Here is a 20,657-nt window from a genome sequence, read left to right as displayed (position 1 = left end):
GTGTAAACCTACTCTCATAGACCCCATTAGATGAGAGTCTTGTGCACTGTGGTGCCCTTTTTAAATGGTCTAAAATAAGTTACTGGTTCTTGTTTATTATTATTTTCAGGATGAACTTCTTGAGTAACATTCTCAGGGAAGAAGGTGGATTTGATTACAAGAAAGCAATTGTAGATTCGATTGTTATTCTTATTAGAGACATCCCTGATGCAAAGGAAAGTGGTCTGCTTCATCTCTGTGAATTCATTGAAGATTGTGAATTCACTTATTTGTCCACACAGGTATTTTTTTTGTTTTGTTCTCTTTCATTTACTGTGTGTGCCTTGGAATTTTATCCTTTTGTTGTTAATCATTTTCCCCCCTTGTACCTTAGATACTACACTTCCTGGGAGTTGAAGGGCCAAAAACATCAGACCCCAGCAAATTTATTCGTTATATTTATAACAGAGTGCATCTTGAGAATGCAACTGTTAGGGCTAGTGCTGTGAGCACACTAGCAAAGTTTGGTGCTGCAGTTGATGAATTGAAGGTGCTACTTGCCTGTATTTATTTGTTTTTTCTTTTAGATTGTTTGAAGATTTTTTGGGGTGATATTTGGTATTAACTTAAAATCTCATAATTACTCTTTTCAGCCTCGCATATTTGTTCTCCTAAGACGATGTCTTTTTGACAATGATGATGAGGTAAATTTCTGTCATATCTTATGAGTTATGAGCATCTCTATAATTATGCGGCTTATGAGATCAACAAATTATGGGACCCTGGAGTGTGTAAAACTGATACCTGCTCTGATTTGTATTTTTGGATGAATTTGATTTCTTCCCAGGTTCGTGATAGGGCAACACTTTATCTGAACACACTTGGAGGCGATGGTTCAGTTGTCGAGAGTGATAAAGATGTGAAAGATTTCCTCTTTGGTTCATTTGAAATCCCACTTGTCAATCTAGAGACTAGTTTGAAAAATTATGTAAGTCATCTCCATTTTATTGCCTCTCATTAGTTAAGGCTGTATCTCATTCTTTTTATGTGAATCTAGGAGCCTTCAGAAGAGGCTTTTGACATTATTTCGGTGCCCAAGGAGGTCAAGTCTCAGCCTCTTTTAGAGAAGAAAACCCAAGGTAAAAAGCCAACTGGTTTGGGTGCTCCTCCTAGTGGCCCCTCATCTACTGCAGATGCATATGAAAGGCTGCTGCTGTCCATTCCTGAGTTTACAAGCTTTGGAAAGCTTTTTAAGGTGCTTTCATTCAAACCTTCTTTCACAATTCTATAAAAATTTCTTTCTATTTCTAGTGGATGATATGCATTTTGATGTTAATTTCTTACCAGTCCTCAGCACCTGTGGAGCTTACTGAAGCAGAGACAGAATATGCAGTCAATGTTGTTAAACACATTTTTGATAGGCATGTTGTGTTTCAGTACAACTGCACAAACACAATACCAGAACAATTATTGGAAGATGTAAGGAATAATATACCTTACAATTTCAAACTACAATCCAACTTCAGGATTTCTATATGATTTTTCCCCATATTTCAGGTTATTGTAATTGTGGATGCATCAGAAGCAGAGGAATTTTCTGAGGTTTTCGCCAAGCCTCTCAGAGCTCTTCCTTATGATTCACCCGGACAGACTTTTGTGGCTTTTGAGAAGTCCGAGGGCTTGCCAACAGCTGGGAAATTTTCTAACACACTGAAATTTATTGTTAAGGAGGTACTTGTCCTCATTATGCTTGTGAAACTTGATGGTTGTTCTTTGTCCCAGATTCTAATAAATACTGTGCTGTGCATATTTCAAACTCCAAGCTTATTTTGTTCTTTTCCGGAGGGGGAATTTGTTCTAAATAAAACCTATATTATTTGTGTGGAAATCTCATCTCAGCTTCATTAATTTGATATTGCCCAGGTTGACCCAACCACTGGCGAGGCAGATGATGACGGTGTTGAAGATGAATACCAGCTTGAGGATCTGGAGGTTGTTGCAGCAGATTACATATTGAAAGTGGGGGTGTCTAATTTCAGGAACGCGTGGGAAAGTATGGGCCCTGATTCTGAACGAGTGGATGAATATGGTCTCGGCCCAAGGGAGAGCTTGGCTGAAGCTGTAAATACAGTCATCAACCTTCTTGGATTGCAGCCTTGTGAGGTAAGCCAACGTATCAGTTGCTGCTTTGGTAAATGTTTCTCATGCAACCCATTTATTAAAACTGCTTATGAGCTGTTTGCATTATTTTTGTTGCAATTTAAGGTAATAATGTTCAGTTTCTTAGTTCTGCCAAAAGACTGTTGTAATGTTGCTGTCTATTAAGATAGGATTACATTTTTTTATGTATAATTCATCAACCCTTATATTTCTATGTTGTTTTCTCTTACATAATCTTTTACACCTTTATATCCGTCTTTCTATCCTATCACGTCATCAATACCATATATCATCCTCTCTTCTAATCTTCTTCATCAATACCATATATCATCCTCTCTTCTAATCTCTTCTAATCTTCTTCATTGCAACATCCTTCGGACCGTCATCAATACCTTTATGACATTGTCTGGGCAGAATGCTTTCGTATGGATACGTGCAGACATAGAGATTCTTAGGTGCTTGGGGGTTAGGAGACTGTTTCTCCATGCACAGAGATCGAGCCCAAGTGATGAGAGTTAGATACTTAGATGCAAATACATTTGATGCATCTAAATGCTGTTGTATGCGCAGATAACCTAAGTTTAGAAGAGATTTTTAGGTCCTCATGGGAAGGCATTTCTGTTACTCCATGAGGCACTCAAGAATTCCTCAAATGAATACTGTATCTACCACCCACTGCCTGCTTATCATTTATTCACTGGTATATTCCGGGAGGATGATAACTTTCTCATAATTTTTATTTGTTCGCTATGTGCAGGGCACAGAAGTTGTTCCACCCAATTCAAGGTCACACACATGCTTAATGTCAGGTGTATTCATAGGGAATGTGAAGGTGCTTGTGCGGCTATCTTTTGGACTTGACGGTCCGAAGGATGTTGCAATGAAACTGGCTGTCAGATCCGATGATGAAGCTGTCAGCGATGCCATTCATGAGATTGTGGCTAGTGGCTAGTTCTCCAAGTCATGAAATGTTGTGATTCAATTCAATCTTTTTTTCTATTGGAGTTAAAATAGGCACATAGATAGACGTGTGTAAAGAATTGTTAAACTGAATGCTTGAGCTTAGTTTACTGCCATTTATTTGTCCCTCAATGCTTCGGGGTTATTGGAGCAAACTTCCATGCTCTTGATTATACTGTTTTTTTGGTAGCAAATGTAATATGAATTTTGAAGATTTTGCCATAATATTTGTTTCATCAATGAACTGGATATTTGTTTAACAATTGTTTCGTCCAAAAATTACGTCTCTTGTTTTGGGATTTAGATAAATTAGTTGTTACAACTTTTTGGTTACTTCTACTCATATTTAACGAACGAACGCTAAAGTTGAAGAAATGGTTGGAAAGTGTTGAACTGGCAACTGTTCATTTCACTAAACCCTTGGCCCCAATTCTGTTCATTTCTTTCCACATAGGATTCATTTTCTTCACTGTTCAACACCATAATCCTCAACCTGTGGTGTCACCCTTATCACCAAAAACTAATTGATATTTATATTCTTATAATTTTTTCCCATTCTCGATATGTTTCATCTTTTTATTATCTTTTTCTTCCTTTCATATCTTATCACCAATCATTTTTTATTGTAATTTTCTACCTTCTTCAAAACTAAAATGAGGTAGCTATTACCAGAGTGTTTTTACCAAAGATTTTGTTCATACATACTACAATTTTGAAGCCTTAACACACACCATCCTTAAAATATCGAGTCATCTACAAACTAAGTGGAGCATAGTTAGACGAAAATTATTTCCAGCTTGTTTTAAAACTGTAATTTTAATAAACATTGTCCGTGAAATAGTTCTCTGATGTTCAAACTTTGAGTCCATCTTTGGTTTAGAACTATTTTTGCGTGGTCCTATTTTTTTCGTCTTTTAATTTTGTTATTGAGATGATCTTTCTTGAAGAACAACAAAATATTTAATTCAGTCAGCTATGTACAGATCAAAATTTCGAGAATATAGATGATTAAATGGAAAAAAAAGGTATTGTTTTAAACAATCACAAACTAAAACCGTATACCAATAAATCGTTAGTCTAATTGTGTAAGTTCCACTAAATTTTCAAAATAAACAAAATGTTCAGGTTCGATTCCTGGAAACGATAATTGTTGGAAGAGAGACATGAACGGTATATCATATGAATGGCTAACCTTGTGCGGAAAATAAAAGGCACGTGAATACATACATGATGCCAGAGAGTGGGTCATTGATGTCAGTTTGGGGTTGCAAGCTGTCACCATCTGCTTTAATAAATAATAAATAACCAATCCATGAACACCACTATCAAGAACTCAGAATTGAAGTTTCATAATTACCTTACCTGACAACTCATGCATTATTCCCTGGTAGTTACAAGGCATTTCCTTCTCTTGCAAGAAGAACATGCTCTGGTGAAGCATGCTTTCAGTAAGGGGAAAGAATCATATATAGGCTCCTTCAATCTTACCAAGAATGAAACAAATTTTCCAATGATTTTTTGTGAAGTTCACTTATGGGTGGCGGTGACCTCCGCAATCGCATCACCTCATAATTATGGTGTGTCATTGAATCAGAATGATGCAGTCATATCAAGACTCAACGCGATACATCAAATTCAAAATCATTTTTTAATCACAAAATTTCACACCGGACAGCCGCAATGACCATAATCATGGATGGATAGTTTTTTTAAAAGAGTGACACAGATTGATAAAATTGATACATGGTGAGATACATATTTACAGTCCTCATCTCTTCCCAGTTCCAATGTAACTGCAATACAACAAAATGGTGCCAAGACCTAACAGGAAGTAACTACACCTTATATGATATGGACAAAAGCTGAATGGCTAGTTACTTGTTTGTAACATACTGAAAATCATAGGAACAAAAAATTTGATATCTTCATAGTGGTATGAACAAATTAATTACAAACAATCATCTCCATTTTGATATTTCTGCAGGTTCTGCATGCTTTGATGGATATGGATCTTTACTGTAAATATTTGCATGAGAAGGCACCGGATCTTTTTCTCTCATTGTTCGAAGATCCTATTCATTAAGTTACAGATTTTAAGTTAGTCCTTTAAAGAAGCTGAAGGTACATTTAGTTTCAAATTTATTTGCATTACTATGCTTAGCAAGAATGTACTATCTTTATAAGAGTATGGCTGAAGGGTAGGGCTTACAGAACGAAAGGGAAAATCATCTGCTTCAAGCATATGGACAATTTGTCCCATCTTTGGTCGCTTAATAACATCCAAATCTACACAGCGCAGACAAACCAGTAAAGCTCGCTTCAGAGATCTTGGAGAGGGTTGGACCTCGATTAAAGGATCAACTAGCTCATCACCACGACGACTTGCAACCATTCCCTTAAACCAATCAACTAAATTCATCTGAAGCATATAAAACACAAGCAGACATTAGAATCCATGGTGTTCATGGAAAGCACTAATCAAAACCATGACGAAACACAGAATCACCTCTCCGGGTGGTTTAGAATAATCAATAGGGTTTCTTCCTGTAATTATCTCCATAAGTAGAACTCCAAAGCTATATACATCACTGCGCTCATTAAGCATACCTGTACTTGCATACTCAGGTGAAACATATCTGCAGAACATCAGTGGTAAGTAATAACACTGGTAATTATCATCCACCGTGATATAAGAATACAAGTTATAGAATAACTAATTACCCAAATGTTCCCATTACACGCGTAGTCACGTGGGTTTTCTCAGATCCTAAGAGCTTGGCAAGCCCAAAATCAGATACCTTGGCATTCCATTTTTTGTCTAAAAGAATGTTGCTGGATTTTATATCTCGGTGCACAACTTTGGGTTCTAGACCTTCGTGCAAATAGGCTAGCCTGTTTCATAATCTAGAAACATTATTCTCGTGAAAGAACCAACCATGAAGAAATATCATTGTACATAGACATCTTGCTTAAGGAGCATATATTATAAATTTAAAGAAAATTAACGTGATCCTTAGCAGGGGCAGGAAACTCAATAAATATAAACTTCTCAGTAACATAGTAGACAGGAAAGTCAATAAAACACACCCTTTTGCAGTGCTAACGGCAATCCTCATTCGAATGTCCCAAGTCAAGGGGCTGATTGATCCTACATCGCCATGTAGCCACTGCTCCAAATTTCCATTGTCAACATATTCATAAACAAGCATCCTGAATGATCAGCAAAGGTGCCATTAATAGGATTCTCGTTGTATGAAAGACCTTAAATCAAAAGAACAACACTCGTGCAGTAATTACCTTTTAACACCTTCTGCACAATATCCTACTAAGCGAACCAAATTCTTGTGCCTAACTTTCCCAATGGCTTCAACCTCCACCTTAAACTCCTTCTCAGCTTGACCCCTAGTCATGGTACAATAATACACATGAATTTTTTATATAACAATGGTGGTGGTGGTAGGGTGAAATAGAGTTTACACTTTACAGTAACACAACAAACTATTGTTGGGTCGCATAACTTGCATTATTTTAGGAAAGTTGACTTAAAAATTGCAAAGTTGCAAACAACCATTTTGCACGTTGCTATGACAAAATTTAATATGGAAATATCAAGTATTTGGTTAAAAAAAACTTACAGTAACTCTGAAGCATCGATGCATATAAATTGTTCAATGTGCATTACACCATGTACCACATTCCTTACATTCTGCAGTTATTGTTTGGAGTAAAATGTAGTAGCTATCATTATTTATGAGTAATTCTGTTCTCTAAAATATGGTAATTTCTTTACAAAGTAATGTTACAAATCCCGAAACCCATATATCATATAACACGTATTAGTTAGTGCTACTTGTTGGATCAAGACAAAGTAATGCGCTTTTCAGTTTTTTTAAACTAGTTCTGTCGGGAACAAGCTAAAAATAACTTACTTAAACAAAGACAAAGTTAATACAGCAAATAACACTAATACGAATAAAATATCCATAAAGTTAAAGTTAAGAGAAAAGTAACATTATGGCATTACCCAGGTCAAAGAAGATAAAAAGCATAGTAGAAGAAGAAAAACAAAGTGATCACTTTTCTCAAAACAAATTGGATACGAACAAGAAGTTGATATAGTGGGAGTGACACTTGTTGGTAGGGAGTCACACTTCTAAAAGAGATTAGTTTTTCGCCGGTAAGGGCCTTGGTAGTATAAAAAAACTCGATTGGCACTGTTAAGAAATACTAATAACTTTCAGATTTAATAAGTTGCAACCCATTTCTTAGACATACAGAATAAATGGAACAAAGTGCATGAAATTTAGTAAACACTAAATCAGTGAGAAATTCAGGTATAAAATTAGAAAGAAAAAAGCTTTGAAAAGAACTAACGATAGATATATAACATACTTGTTGTTAAGAAGATTCTTAACAGCGACAACATGATTATCTTGCAGAACTCCTCTATACACAATTCCATAACCTCCTTCACCAATCACATTCTCTTGTGCAAACCCACGCGTTGCAAATTCCACTTCCTTCATACTATACCACTTCCCCCACCCTATATTCGGATCCTCCACCGACAACGACGACGTTTCACTTTGTCCCCCACATGACACGTCACTACTCTCTCCCTCACTCTTCTTCTCCATCTCAACCTTTATCTCCGATATCTCGTTCTTCTTTGGCTCAACGTCTTCGATCTCAACGAGTTGCTTTTGTTCAATAAGATCCGTTGGTTTGTGCTTAACGTCGTTGATCTCGACGGAGACCAGAGGGATTGTGCCGGAGCTGTGATTCTTCTTGAGTAGCATTCGGCGAAAGCAGAGGAAGATGAGGAGTAGTAGAATTATCACTGCTATAGAGAACACTATGAGTATTAAGATAGAGAGTTTGAAGCCGAGAAATGAGGTTTTGTTTGCCATCTCCGGTAGATGGCCGCCGCTGGAGGCCGTCATTGTAAGGAGGAAGAGGGAGGCGCGTGAGGAATGTTGGTTTAGAGGGTTTGATAGAAGAGGGAAATGAAGTGATGTGAGGAAGCATTGGAAATAAAAATGAAGGAGTGGGGTCTCAACGGATAAAAGTGTTGTAAAGACAAAGGAAAGCGACGAGAGTGGTGTTGTTTTCTTTCTTCGTTTGGCCTAGTAGGTAGGGCTCTGTTATTTACCTAAATGCCACTCTCACCACTGCTCGAGAGTTCGAACTATCTAGTATGTCCCAAATCATATATCAAATTAATGAAAACATATTATATTAATTAAAAAATTATATATTTCTTTTTCTCCTATTATTCCTTCATTTTCATTAGTTTAATACATAGTTAGAGACATTGTAACCTTATATGGAGAGTTGACCAACCGGGAGAAGATTAGAACATCACCATGCATTATTGGGTTCTTATTCAATTAACCATATTATTCACTCTCAAATTCTCTTATTTCTTAATAATACTCTTCAAATAAGAATATTCTTATCTCTATTCTTATAATAAAATATGGATTCTAAACTATTTGTTATAATAAAAAATTAAAGAAAGTGTGAGTAGTTTGTCTGACCCAAATAAAAATAAAATTTATCATTACGGAAAAAACTAAATATTATTATAATTTATTGACATTTACAATAAATTATAAAATAATGTTAAATAAGAATTGAATTGATGTCATGGAAAGAAGATGTTGTTAGAGTATCTTTTATGAGGCTATTAAGTCAAGAACATTATAATATAGTATTAGCTATGGATTTTTTGGTACCAATAATCAAACTCATACCTTTATTTAAGTGGAAATTTACATCTATCACCTCAACCAACCACCTACTACACGCTAACAAGAAATTTAAATATTTTTTGTTCTCACTTGTAAGATAGCAATTGAGTTTTACCTACAATTCCACCAACCAGTAATAATTTAATGAAAGTTTATTGTTGTATACATTGGAAAATGGACACATGGACATTTCAGGTATCTCGATTAATTTATTAACAGCATTGTGAAGGTAAAAAACAAATGAATACTCGATATAAGACAAAGATAGGGTTGAATAATTTTTATTCCATGTTTTAGTATTGTGGACTTTAAATTCGAACCATTAAATACTTCTTTTGAAGATAATGACCCATTATCATAAACTCATACCTGTATATATATAGTATTTATATGTGTATGTGTTAAACTGACTGGATTGTGATCCAACGTGAATGTGATTATCAGACTCAACGTAACTAATCACCAAACGATTTCTTAAGAAAAGCAACATTCCAGTGTTTGACAAGTAATTTCACCAACTACTTCAGTATTTATAGTTACTTTTAATGGCATGATAACACAAGTGGTTTTTGGATTTGGTCTATTTACTAACTAATGTATGTGATTAGTATGGGAATATGACATTTAGTTTTTTTTGAAGGGTCCAACAAGGAAGGTTAATATTATAATAGAGATTTGTTGTCTTAAATCGTGCTCGAAATAAATGAGCGAAATAATTGTGTCTGTGCCAGAAAGATATGCTATAATTAATTTGCAGCTATGCAGATTGGGCAAATAATTTAATTGTGTGGGGCTCCAAAGGAATTAGAGCATGTGAATGGGGCAGCTCAAAGAACGTGAAGTATAATCTACCACCCGCTGGGTTATTGAATGTTATCAGGGAAATTGCACTACCTCTTCGATCTTATTTTCAAAATAATTCAAATGATAAAAAACAAATATATTACACCCTCTATTTCTTTTAAATTGTCTCTACATGGAAGAAATTTGCTCCTTTTTATTTGTGTTCTATAAAATTAAGGCAATATTAAAACTCCACTCCAAAGCAGTTATTAAGTGAGATAATAAGTGAAATGTAATCATTATAATAATTAGATTTTGAAAAATATAAATTACATATATTTAATAATATAAATATGACTTAGATTCTTAATATATGTATCAAAATAATTAAAAACTAAATCAGCTTCAAAAAACAATAAGACTTATTTATATATTTTGCATAAAATTTATCATTCTATGACACCTCAAAGAAAATTAGTTTATCATTCAAGGAATAGGTTTCGTTTTAAGATATTAGTTTATCATTCAAGGAATAGGTCTGATTTTAAGATATTTTAGACATAGAATAAAAACCAATGCCATTAATTTATTTAAAATTATAACAATCTCAAACTTTAGCACAAAAGCTTAGATACTAATTTATTATTTATTTATATATATATATATATATCCAAATTTTTAAAAATATTTTTTCGAAAATAGAAATTTCCCCAAAATAGCATCAACCAACAAATTCTTCATTCACCCTTAAAGGCTTCATAGAATAGTAAAAAACTGATCCCTTGGAATTCATGAGCCCATGCTTGCGCCCCCACAAAAATTGGGCCAAGACAGGCCCCCAAAGGGAACCGAAGACGGAAGGTTCCTTTAGAGTAAGAGGGGCTTCAGAATCATTTCATGATTTATAGTCTTTCATTTTTCTTCGAAACTCAACTCATAATAAATCTATGTCCAAGAGATCACAACTACCAAGAAAAGATATTTTATTTTGTCCCCTTGTCATAAAGTATATGTGCTCGTATACAAACCATGCTAGCCAATATTTTTGCATATATATATATAACCTTGCTAGCCAATAACCATTGCATACATGTTAGAATAATATCTAATAGAATATTTCTTCACTAACTTCTCTAATAATAGAGAAGAAAATTGTCCATACGACAATAGTGCACAAACACTCTTCACTATAAATATATGATTTATCATTTATATATTAGTCATTATTGACTATAAAATAAAAAATAATATAAATTAGCAAAATATAATATAGTGAATATGTTAAAAGAATTAGACGATATAAAAAACTTTTAAATAAAAAATACATGTATATTAAGCTCATATAAAAATAACAAGGCACCGTGAATTTAAGATAATGGTTTTGGATAATTACTAATAATTTGACTTAGCTGCCACTAGGTAGGTCCATGCTATCTTCATTAATTCAATCTTCGCCAACTCTTAGCTTAGCCTTATCCATTCTCCTTGAAACAAACACATCATATATGAGACAAAATTGGATTAACACTTAATTTTCACCTAACCAACATGAATCTTGTTCTCATACATGCTTTACTTTCTTTTATCGAGGAACACTTAGTTTAGCAAACAAAAAATTAAGATGGCGAAGTATCAGCACTCCCATGCAATAACGAACCGAATAATTATATAGAATGAAAAAAATGAATGCATACAAATACAAATACTTATATTTACATATAATAAATATAGGATAACAAAAATGACTAACGAGATTTATTCACATTCTAATGGGTCCATCTTTGATTTCATATAGTAAAAGACCAGATAAGATAACCTTAATATTATTTTTCTTGGATGAAGTAAAAACATATCTTAATATTAAGACAGTTCATCTTCTAATTGACAATATGTACTACTTCATGTGTTATAAATTATGATTAATTTAAAAGAATGTGTTATTGGTGATAAAAATATGAAAAAGTAGCAAATACTTATTATAAAATGCTATCTATCCCAATCTTCCTTATCAATCCCAACCCCTTTCCCATTCTTAGAGACATTTCCATTTAGCCCAAAACAATATAAGCCTAAACTTATACATAAAAAAGTAAAAAGAAAAAACAAACACCTATACAAATAGATAAAACCAAAACATTAGAATGATTATCATGATGACAAAATTTTAAATTATCTATTTCACTTCCGTAGCTCTTTCTCTCTCATGTCGCCAATTTTGTCAAACTTCTTCTCAATGACACTTTATCCGGTTGTGATGATATTTTCATGCCATTTTCAATATATAGAATTTTGTAAATGTGAAACATGACGAATAAAGTCAAAAATATTTCTTTTGGATTCTCAAAATAATTTTTTTATACATTCTAAGTATAACATGATTTTCAAAGGAAAATATACAACAAATATTTTTTATTTGAAATTACCAGTTTTTATTCCAAAAAATTAAATTTTGATTATGAGATTTAGATATAAGTTTTTGTTATGTAACACTATGAGTTATTCAATGGATTTTTTCCCAATATGATTGGGTAGAGTTAGAGAATAGAGAAAAAAATGAGAGAGAAGTAGAGGAGAAATGAGAAATTTCTCCCATTTGGTTTAGATGGGAGAAAGAAGGGAGAGGAAAAAAAAGCGGGTGGAACCACAAATTTTGTTCCTCCCCACTTATGAGGAGAAAGTGAGAAGAGAAATATAGAATTTACTCGGACTATATCACAAATCACATCAATTGAAAATGTTAATTAAAATTATAATAAAATTTATAATTTTTAATTATAACATTTATTTTTAATTAATAATAAAACAACATTTTCTGTATATTTTCTTTATTTTAGAGACATTTTTTTAATTTGAACAACACCATCATCACTTTTCTTCTTATTTTGTATCCAACCAAACAAAAGAAAAATAGAAGAAAATGTTTTTTCTACTCATTTTCTTTCATTCTTTTTTCATACCAAACATCACCAAAATCTACTATATTTCTTTTCTTTTTCTTTCTCACATATTTCTCTCTCTTATTTTCTCTTATCAACCAAACAAAGCAGTGTGAAAAATTCTTTCATATTATGTTAATATTACAAATTGGATTTCAGATAGAATAATGTTTTTTTGGCTATAAAATTATTTCCCCATGTGAATCACTTGTTTGAATATATAGTTTTTTACATCTTATAAATATATCAATTACCCAATTAAAGTATAATCAAGTACACATATCTTTGTTATTTGTGATTTTTAAGAGGTTAGAACTCCAATGTCATGCTTAAAAGGAGGGCATGAAAAATAAGATGAGAACCACATTGTCGAACTCGGGCCTTATTATTACTCTATATATATGAGTGCATGCCACGTATCTAGAATTTCCATAGGTGGAAATTATCCAATCCTCTTTTTACGCATAAAATGCCTGAAAAATAAAATTAGAATATATGTAGTAAACTATATCTCTCTAAACCAAGTTCCATAACAACAGAAAGCATCGAAAATCAATAATTTCCATTTCCTTTGAATTGAATCCAATTTGAGCCACAAATGAATCACACCTCCACCGTTCCCAAGAAGAGGCCGCGTACCGCCGCTTCCCGCCATTCCTCCACCAACTCCGACATATCCCTCAACAAACTCTCCCCTATCCGTAACCCTCCCTCTCCCACCGCCGGTGGCGCCGCCGCGCTAATTTTCAACGACGCTTCTACAGCAGATGTCATCCTCCGCCTTTTCATTGACGCCGTCTCCTCCGTCGACCCCGTCTCAATCTCCGACCTTCATGTGTACCTCCACTCCAATGTCCTCCACCGCTCCAAATACTTCTCCGCCTTATTATCCGACCGATGGATACGCCACGTCAACCCTCCCCCGCCACGGGAACACTCCTCCTCCTCTGCCTCCGACGACGGCAATAAATTGTTCCGTCTGAATCTAGGAGTTCCATCAACTCCTGGTTCCCTTCAATCTCATCTCACAGTTCTAGAACTTCTCTACACCAACGATTTCGCCACCACAATCGATAGCGCATCCACCGCGCTGGATCTACTACCCGTCGCGCTAGAGCTCCTCTTTGAGGATTGCGTTCGTTCCTGTGTAGGGTTTCTAGAAGCAGTGCCTTGGACTGAAGAGGAAGAGAAGAGAGTGTTAAACTTGATCCCTTTCCTAAGCGAAGATGAATCTAAATATCTTCTCGCTAGGGTTTCCCCCGTCGGTGAATATTCATGTGAAGTGATGCTGGAAGGTTTGATTTCTTCCGCATTGAACAATTACCAGAACACTGCGTTTGTGAAGGCTTTCGTGGCGAAGATTCTGAGGGATTGTTCGTCTAGAGAATCGGCGAAGAGAGTGTTGGAGAAGGCGTTTAGGACAAGCTTGAAGACAGTGAAGGAGTCTCTGGAAGATTACTCTAGCCCTGTTTGCAGAGGGGATCATAATGAAACTGAGGCAATTCAGAGGTTGAATCTGCATAAGGCTTCGACGAATGGGAAGCACCTTCTGTGGTTGATTGAGAGAATGATTGAGCTGAGGGTGGCTGATGAAGCTGTGAAGGAATGGAGTGAGCAAGAGGCTTTTACTGTTGATTTGCAGAAGGCGTTTCACGATGATGCTTCGAGGAACATTGTGCCTGGTCTTCCTGCTGTCGTGCTTCGCTGTACCTGCAAACTTGCTAATGCTGTTAGTGTCGGCACTATTTTGGCTTCTAGACAGGTAATTATACCAAGCGGTATAGTTTCTGATGATCTATATTGAGTGTTTAGTGGATCCCATGTCTCTAGCAAGGCTTTGAATAGCAATCGTGGTTACAACTTACATCGTGTAGGAAATGCAGTTGATGTGGCTGCAATTGTGCCATCATGTGGTTGCAGACTGTAGAGACAGTTAAAACCACAACATTGCAGCCTTTAGTGCGGGTGTGGATCGTAATTTAAAACTTTGGTCTCTAGCTAATTTAATCGTTAAGCCTTATGCCATCTACTTGAATATGTTTGTATGGGTTTTTGTTTTGTTTATAATGATAGAATTGTGAGCTAGTTTGATGGATAGACTATTTGTTGCTTTTGTTCTCTGAATGTAGCTCTGGTTTACTTCCTAAAATGTTTCGTGTCTATGATAGGGATTGATGCATGAAAACAATCGACTAATTTTTTAAAGAATGAATAATTTTATAAATAGATGTTGAGTATGACTTGCTTAGTTGTGCGAAAAGCCATACAACTTCATGTAGTCTATTTTCCCTTTTCATAATGTTATATCAAGCTATTTGTTCATTTAAACCTCAAATAGGCTCGAGTCTAAGTTAAGGAAAATTTGGGAATGTTGATTCCCCCTCCTCCTTCCAACGAGGAAGTTGACACTAAGTTCTGCATATCTGGGAAGGTAATGCTGGCTGAAGGAAGAAAATACTTCATGGTCAATTAAAACAATGCAATTAATGGCGCACATGAGGTGCAAAAAGGGTTTAAGAACCTCTTGTTAGTCGAGGCCCTGCCCTATGAAGTGGTTTATGCCTTTAGCACCTTAGGCATACATAATAATCAGTTATTGCACTGTTGGTTTATGATTAAATTTTGTGAACTGGCGAATTAATGCATCATAGTCTATTTTCCCTTTTCACTGTTCAACTGTTTTCATTTTTCTATTGGTATTACCTTTCACCGGTGAGGCACACATGTTTTTGGCGCCTTCCTATTTAAGGCATTAAATAAACCCATGCATCCTTCAGCCTTCACCTTTGTCATATTGGTATTAGGTTTTACAACCCAACTTCATGTTCCCATTTGAGATTGATTTATAATTATGTCATTTGCATGCCATTCCACAGGTATTCTTTCTGAGTTTTCTAATATATGATCAGCCTTCTAATTGGTTATGCTATTATATTATTTGAAGTCTTGATTTTTTTCCATTTGAATGCTAGCATGTTGGTTCATCAGCCTTAAAAAGTCAATGCTGCCTGACATTCAGATCTAGTTTTTCAATTGAGTAAGCTAGTGTGTTCATGTCTGTTTTTTTGCTCCTCCAGGTGCGAAGGAAGCTCGTGGAAGATTGGCTTCCTGTTTTGGTTGTATGCAAAGACAATGTTTCACCAATATCACCCAGCAACAAATCGTTATATCTGGAGCTAGAAGAAACATTCTTGCGAATTATCTCCACATTGCCCATGTCTGATGCTCAGGAATTGTTGCCACGGTGCCTCAGCTTTTCAACCCGAAATGTCGATGATTGCCCTCACTTGGTAACAGCATTCAATACCTGGTTCCATCGTGCAGCCCAACCTCGGTTTCCTTTTGATCAATGAGAGATCTGTTCTATTGCTTCTTTTGTTGGTTAGCCTTTTGTCAATATTGTGCATATGTGCGAACTAATTCAATGCTCATAAAGTTAAATTGAATTAGACTGTCTTTTAGGACAATTAACAAGCCAGATACTTAGGCCTTGGCCTGAGGCTTGTGCTTGTCGGCTTTGGAATGCTAGGGTATAGTCCCGCAGTTATGGACATATGGTTGGTAATTGCATGTACCTTAAGAGAAATGATGCTCAGGAAATTATAGGTCAAAATGAAAATACCAGCTTTGAATTGACCCCTGGCAAACAAGTCCATGCAACATTGTTCTCCACAAACTTTAACATTTATTTGATGGTCTTATCACATGAAACTATTTTAACTCATGAACTTAACCAAAATGAAATATGAAGTTGAGAGTATTTCTTTTCACCCAAATTACATTTCTACGAATTCTTAGTATAATCAAGTTATGTATCTTTTCTTTTTTCTTCTGATTACTGGAATTTACTTTTTACATATTAAGATTGAAAAACATGACTTTTAACATTTAAATTGCAAGTAAATTACTAAAAGATATGTGATTGATCGTGTTACATTATTTTTTTGGGTTGAAAAATATTAGGATAAGATTATCGACCATTAATCCCCGAGTTCAACCATTAATCATACTATTGTCATGAAAAGAAGGTTGATCAAGTGAATTAGTTGTGTTGCTAAGTTTTGATCACTAACACCTAACTCATTTCTTCATTGCTTTGCCAAAGTCTTTTTGAGAACCTTCCTATGTTTCGATCTCAAATTCATCCAAGTAATGTTTTACAGAAGATCAATGCTGGTGATTTTGCTGATTGTCTTTCCCTTTGTCATAGTTGGACTCTTGGACGAGTCACCGCATCAGAAGTACATTTTTTATCCCAAAAAGTGTATTATCCATGTACCACCGTATATTTAAATTAAAATTTTAATAATTAAGTATTTTTCTTACCAATCACAAGTGGTGGTACATAGAGTGACACACTTTTTGGGATAAAAGATGTCATCTCACGGCATCACCGAGAATATGATCTAGATAGTTGTTGTTTAAAAATTGTTTTCCAGCAGAACAAGGTTGAGTGTTTGATCCGCATACCTGACTAACATGTCATTTTTATGAGGATGGATCACTTTGCGTGAAGCTCACCAAACTCAAGGTCCAAGTTGTACGTTTTCAAATTGATGAAATATTAGCCAACAAAAATGAAAGGCAAATGAGTTTACTATTTAGTTTTTCGATTTCATTTTTTGAAGATTGTAGATAGCCATGCTACCTTTTTTTTCTCCACAGATTGCTGCCATAGACCTTGGCTTGCTGCTCAAGGCAAGGGAAATCAAAAGTGAATTGAGACAAATCATAAAGTGAGAGACAATAACCCTTTGAGTTTATTGGAGGTATGGAATGCTATGATCACTGAGAAAATCAGAAGTAAACTCATTCTTTCTTCAACCAGATCATGTTATTACCAATAAGCATGACAAATAATAGAATAATTTCTTGCTACTTTACTTGAGATCACAACTAGTTGAAAATGGCAATAAAAATAAACTATACTACATACAAGAAACAAAAAACTAAAACAAAACAAAAACCTTTCCCTGCACTATTGGCTTTGGATCAAGAGGGAGATGAGATGGACCCGACGAGTCTTTAGAAGAGGTGTCTTCTAAAGCGGCCAGCAGTGCCTTGGTAGGTTTTGACAAGCAGGCCAACTCCAATGCCAACTCCGAGACAGACACTGAGTCCGATACCAACACCTACCCTCACGCCAGCATTAAACCATGAAAGTTCTCCATCTTCACCATCTGCATATGCTGTTCTAGAGTACATGCTGTTGTAATCCTCATCTTCGGGTCTGTGACCAAGGTAATCCGGGTCCTGCAGGAATGGCATATAAATATTAAGAATCATGGTTTCTAATTGTTAGAACTTACAAATAAAGGGAGCTTTAAATTCAAATTGGTTTTGCTATCAACTTTCCACAAAATGTCAATGGAAGAAATTTTCAACAATCAGTGGCCATGTGGTGATGCTAATTAGTTAACTAACTGCATGTGCTAAAGAGGAGACCAAATTAATGAAGGGCCCGACATAAATGATATCCCTTTCACGAAAGCTACCCCTCAAAACAATACAGATATGATGATCTAAGGTGAACAAGACAATTTTAAATAAGGCAAAAATAAAACCTTAGACACGCAAAAAGTAAACTTGGTCATGAACCAACGAAGCTTAAGATTGGAATATAAGAAGCTTGCAGAAAAGACAAATGGAACAAGCAGTAATTACCTGCAAAGTGAGTGATGAAGAAGTGTATTTCCTATTTTCACTTGCTTCTTGCTCTGGAATTGAATCCAAGACCCCCTTTCTTGCATCTTTTTTCTGAGAACAAAGCTGCAGGGTCTTTGTTAAGATGATTGGATTACCCGAGAAGGACCCGGCAATGTAGACCTCAACTGTGGGTAGAGGTGCACCTGGCAATATCAAATGCTTCCCCTTAAAGAAACTTGTGCCTGGAATTATATTTGACTCACAATTCATGGTCCAGCTTCGTCCATTATAACTTGATTGCCTAACAACACCATTGCTATTACATAGTTCTAAAACCCCGGAAAGCAACAGGAGATCTTTATCGAAAACCTCAAACCTCACACTCCCACTCATCCTTATGCTATCAGTGCTTACAAATGTTACTTCTTCTGATTTCCTATCCAACCGGTCTCTTTTGAGAAGGGCTGGCATCCCATCAGAGTATATACCAGAACGAACACCATTAACTTCGAGAAGGGTGTCAGGATTTAAAGGAACATGGTTCAGTGTAAGAACCTCAGGAGTTGAATCATCAAGCTCACACTTGCAAACTCTTACATAAAACACCCTTATGTCAAGCCAAGGTAATGACCTCTTTATGGAGGTTTGATAAGAATGCCCTGCAACAGCGTATCCGTTATCCGTTGGCCCATGCCCATTAGCCTTATACAAATTCTCCATCGCAAGAGAGTTCAATACTTCCGAGCTCCGGACTCAAACTTCTTTCATTTCAATTAGACCAATGACTTGTGCCAACACTAATCCACTGAACTTTCAGTTAAACAGGTAGCACAAACGCCTGCATCAACAAAAATAATTCAGCTAAATTTACATACGAACAGCTGGAGATACTGGAGGATCAATTTAAAGAAACTATAAGGAGGTGTTTATATATCAACACAAGAAAGAGGATAAAATCTAACATGAACAGAGATATAAAGGACAAAATCCTTCACTAACCAAAAACCTTAAAACTAGATGATTGAATGAAACAAAGTTAAAAAAACAAATAAATAAAACAGAAAGTATAATTAACAACTAAGTGAAGCAATACAATGAAACAAGCCCAGTTCAACTCACACCAATATAATATTTTAATTTTTAAGAGAAAAGGACAGTAACAAAGACTCGATCACAAAAGAAATCCATCAATAGGAATGGCTCAAAATTTAGATGACTAAAAAAATCCAAAAATAAAAAGGCAGAACAAAACAGTGAGCCAAAAAACAAACAGTAGAAAGAAGAGACAATAAAAAAAGATAATAGGAATCCATGTAGAGATATGTAGAAACTCCTCAAATTCATTATCTATTCGGTGATAAATCTGCATAAGGCAACCTCACTGTAATCCAATTCATACCCAAATTTCAATCCACCGTTTTGCCGAAGAAATAAAACCACATACATGTATTCAAATAAACTACTATGCAACAGAGGAAAAATTGTAAAGCAACTGAATCTCCTCTTCATGGAATTTGAGCATTGAGAAAATGTACGGCGACACATGACACAACTAACGTCACGGGAACAATTCAAAATCATCGCGAATATGATGTATTTAAAAATGAAATAAAACAAGATAAAAATCGAATTTTGATTATTGTGTGGTTCATATTGAGCAAAGAAAAAGAAAGCTTTTTGGCTTACACCCAGTATCGCTGCCACGCAGAGGAATCAGATCGGATTTGAACCTTGTTTTGTTTGATTTTAGGATGAAAAGGGGAATATAACAAAACATGCGAACAACCTAGGTTTAATGGTGAATGATGATTCCTTAAAAAAAGATCATGGGTTATTGTTCTTCTTAGCTTTTGTTTGGTACTGTGTGGATATTGTAAAATTAATATGAGTGGGTCCCTCTGGGTGTAATATCTTATGTTCTGTAAAAATAAAATTAAGAAGAAAGTTTACCTGGTCTCGCTTTGACGATGAGTTAATAATGGTGGTGTAGGCGAGACTCGAGAGAGATAGGTACACATGCAGGGTACACATGCAGGGTACACGCTTAATTTGGATTTGTTGTATTTGCAAATGAGTGGGATCATGTTACTCTAAAAGTAACTTTTTTTTAAACCGAATTGTTATCTGGTTGTCAATTTTAGAAAAATCTAATGAGTGATCACTCTAAAATTTAGTTTTTTAAATTAACTATGTTTTCATCCTAGCCATTAAATTAGTAAGGTGAACTATTAGATGTTAATAAAATGATGGTTATGATGAAGAGTAAGTTTAAAAACTTAATTTAATACTTCTCTTTCCAAATATACATATAAAATTTCTAATATAGATGCATAAGATAAATCTATTGAATATTATAATGAAAGTAAGTTCTTTCAATGTATAACTAATCATGGGTGGATTATTACATAAATCTAATACGTTATCTGATAAGATTTATTTT

The 20,657-nt window shown here is 35.0% G+C and overlaps 4 protein-coding genes across 8 annotated transcripts in view; 2 read left to right on the top strand and 2 right to left on the bottom strand.

Annotated features, from left to right (window-relative positions):
- LOC109325115 (coatomer subunit gamma-2-like) overlaps positions 1-3,362 on the top strand; it is a 6,328-nt gene extending 2,966 nt beyond the window's left edge. Inside the window, exons 10-18 of the mRNA XM_019557264.1 lie at positions 110-281; positions 374-529; positions 633-683; positions 827-967; positions 1,037-1,234; positions 1,327-1,458; positions 1,537-1,710; positions 1,903-2,142; positions 2,897-3,362. Of these exons, the coding sequence (XP_019412809.1) occupies positions 110-281; positions 374-529; positions 633-683; positions 827-967; positions 1,037-1,234; positions 1,327-1,458; positions 1,537-1,710; positions 1,903-2,142; positions 2,897-3,091 (1,459 nt within the window). The 3' untranslated portion in view covers positions 3,092-3,362. The remainder of the gene's footprint in view (positions 1-109; positions 282-373; positions 530-632; positions 684-826; positions 968-1,036; positions 1,235-1,326; positions 1,459-1,536; positions 1,711-1,902; positions 2,143-2,896) is intronic.
- Positions 2,391-20,210, bottom strand: LOC109325118 (uncharacterized protein At1g01500-like). 5 transcript variants are annotated; one of them, XM_019557271.1, is made up of 5 exons: positions 20,168-20,210; positions 18,236-19,055; positions 17,591-17,824; positions 13,323-13,326; positions 2,391-2,404 (listed from the first exon to the last, which is right to left on the bottom strand). In XM_019557271.1, the coding sequence occupies exons 2-3, from the start codon at positions 18,935-18,937 to the stop codon at positions 17,597-17,599; spliced, it is 930 nt and encodes a 309-aa protein (XP_019412816.1). In that variant the 5' UTR covers positions 18,938-19,055; positions 20,168-20,210; the 3' UTR covers positions 2,391-2,404; positions 13,323-13,326; positions 17,591-17,596. The 5 variants fall into 5 exon arrangements, with proteins under 5 accessions (XP_019412816.1, XP_019412813.1, XP_019412815.1 ...); XM_019557268.1 differs by lacking the exon at positions 20,168-20,210 and adding an exon at positions 19,904-20,051; XM_019557270.1 differs by lacking the exon at positions 20,168-20,210 and adding an exon at positions 19,617-19,784.
- Positions 4,781-8,159, bottom strand: LOC109325117 (probable receptor-like serine/threonine-protein kinase At4g34500). Its single transcript, XM_019557267.1, has 7 exons — positions 7,492-8,159; positions 6,397-6,501; positions 6,187-6,309; positions 5,821-5,991; positions 5,606-5,735; positions 5,309-5,518; positions 4,781-5,171 (listed from the first exon to the last, which is right to left on the bottom strand). The coding sequence occupies exons 1-7, from the start codon at positions 8,040-8,042 to the stop codon at positions 5,058-5,060; spliced, it is 1,404 nt and encodes a 467-aa protein (XP_019412812.1). The 5' UTR covers positions 8,043-8,159; the 3' UTR covers positions 4,781-5,057.
- LOC109325116 (BTB/POZ domain-containing protein At3g05675-like) lies at positions 13,079-16,210 on the top strand. Its single transcript, XM_019557265.1, has 2 exons — positions 13,079-14,333; positions 15,649-16,210. The coding sequence occupies exons 1-2, from the start codon at positions 13,170-13,172 to the stop codon at positions 15,922-15,924; spliced, it is 1,440 nt and encodes a 479-aa protein (XP_019412810.1). The 5' UTR covers positions 13,079-13,169; the 3' UTR covers positions 15,925-16,210.

The sequence above is a fragment of the Lupinus angustifolius genome, chromosome LG13 (genome assembly GCF_001865875.1).
Source record: "Lupinus angustifolius cultivar Tanjil chromosome LG13, LupAngTanjil_v1.0, whole genome shotgun sequence".
NCBI classification, from domain to species: domain Eukaryota; kingdom Viridiplantae; phylum Streptophyta; class Magnoliopsida; order Fabales; family Fabaceae; genus Lupinus; species Lupinus angustifolius.
The sequence above is the reverse complement of the archived record's forward strand: the minus strand, read 5'-3'. Positions and strand labels throughout refer to the sequence as shown.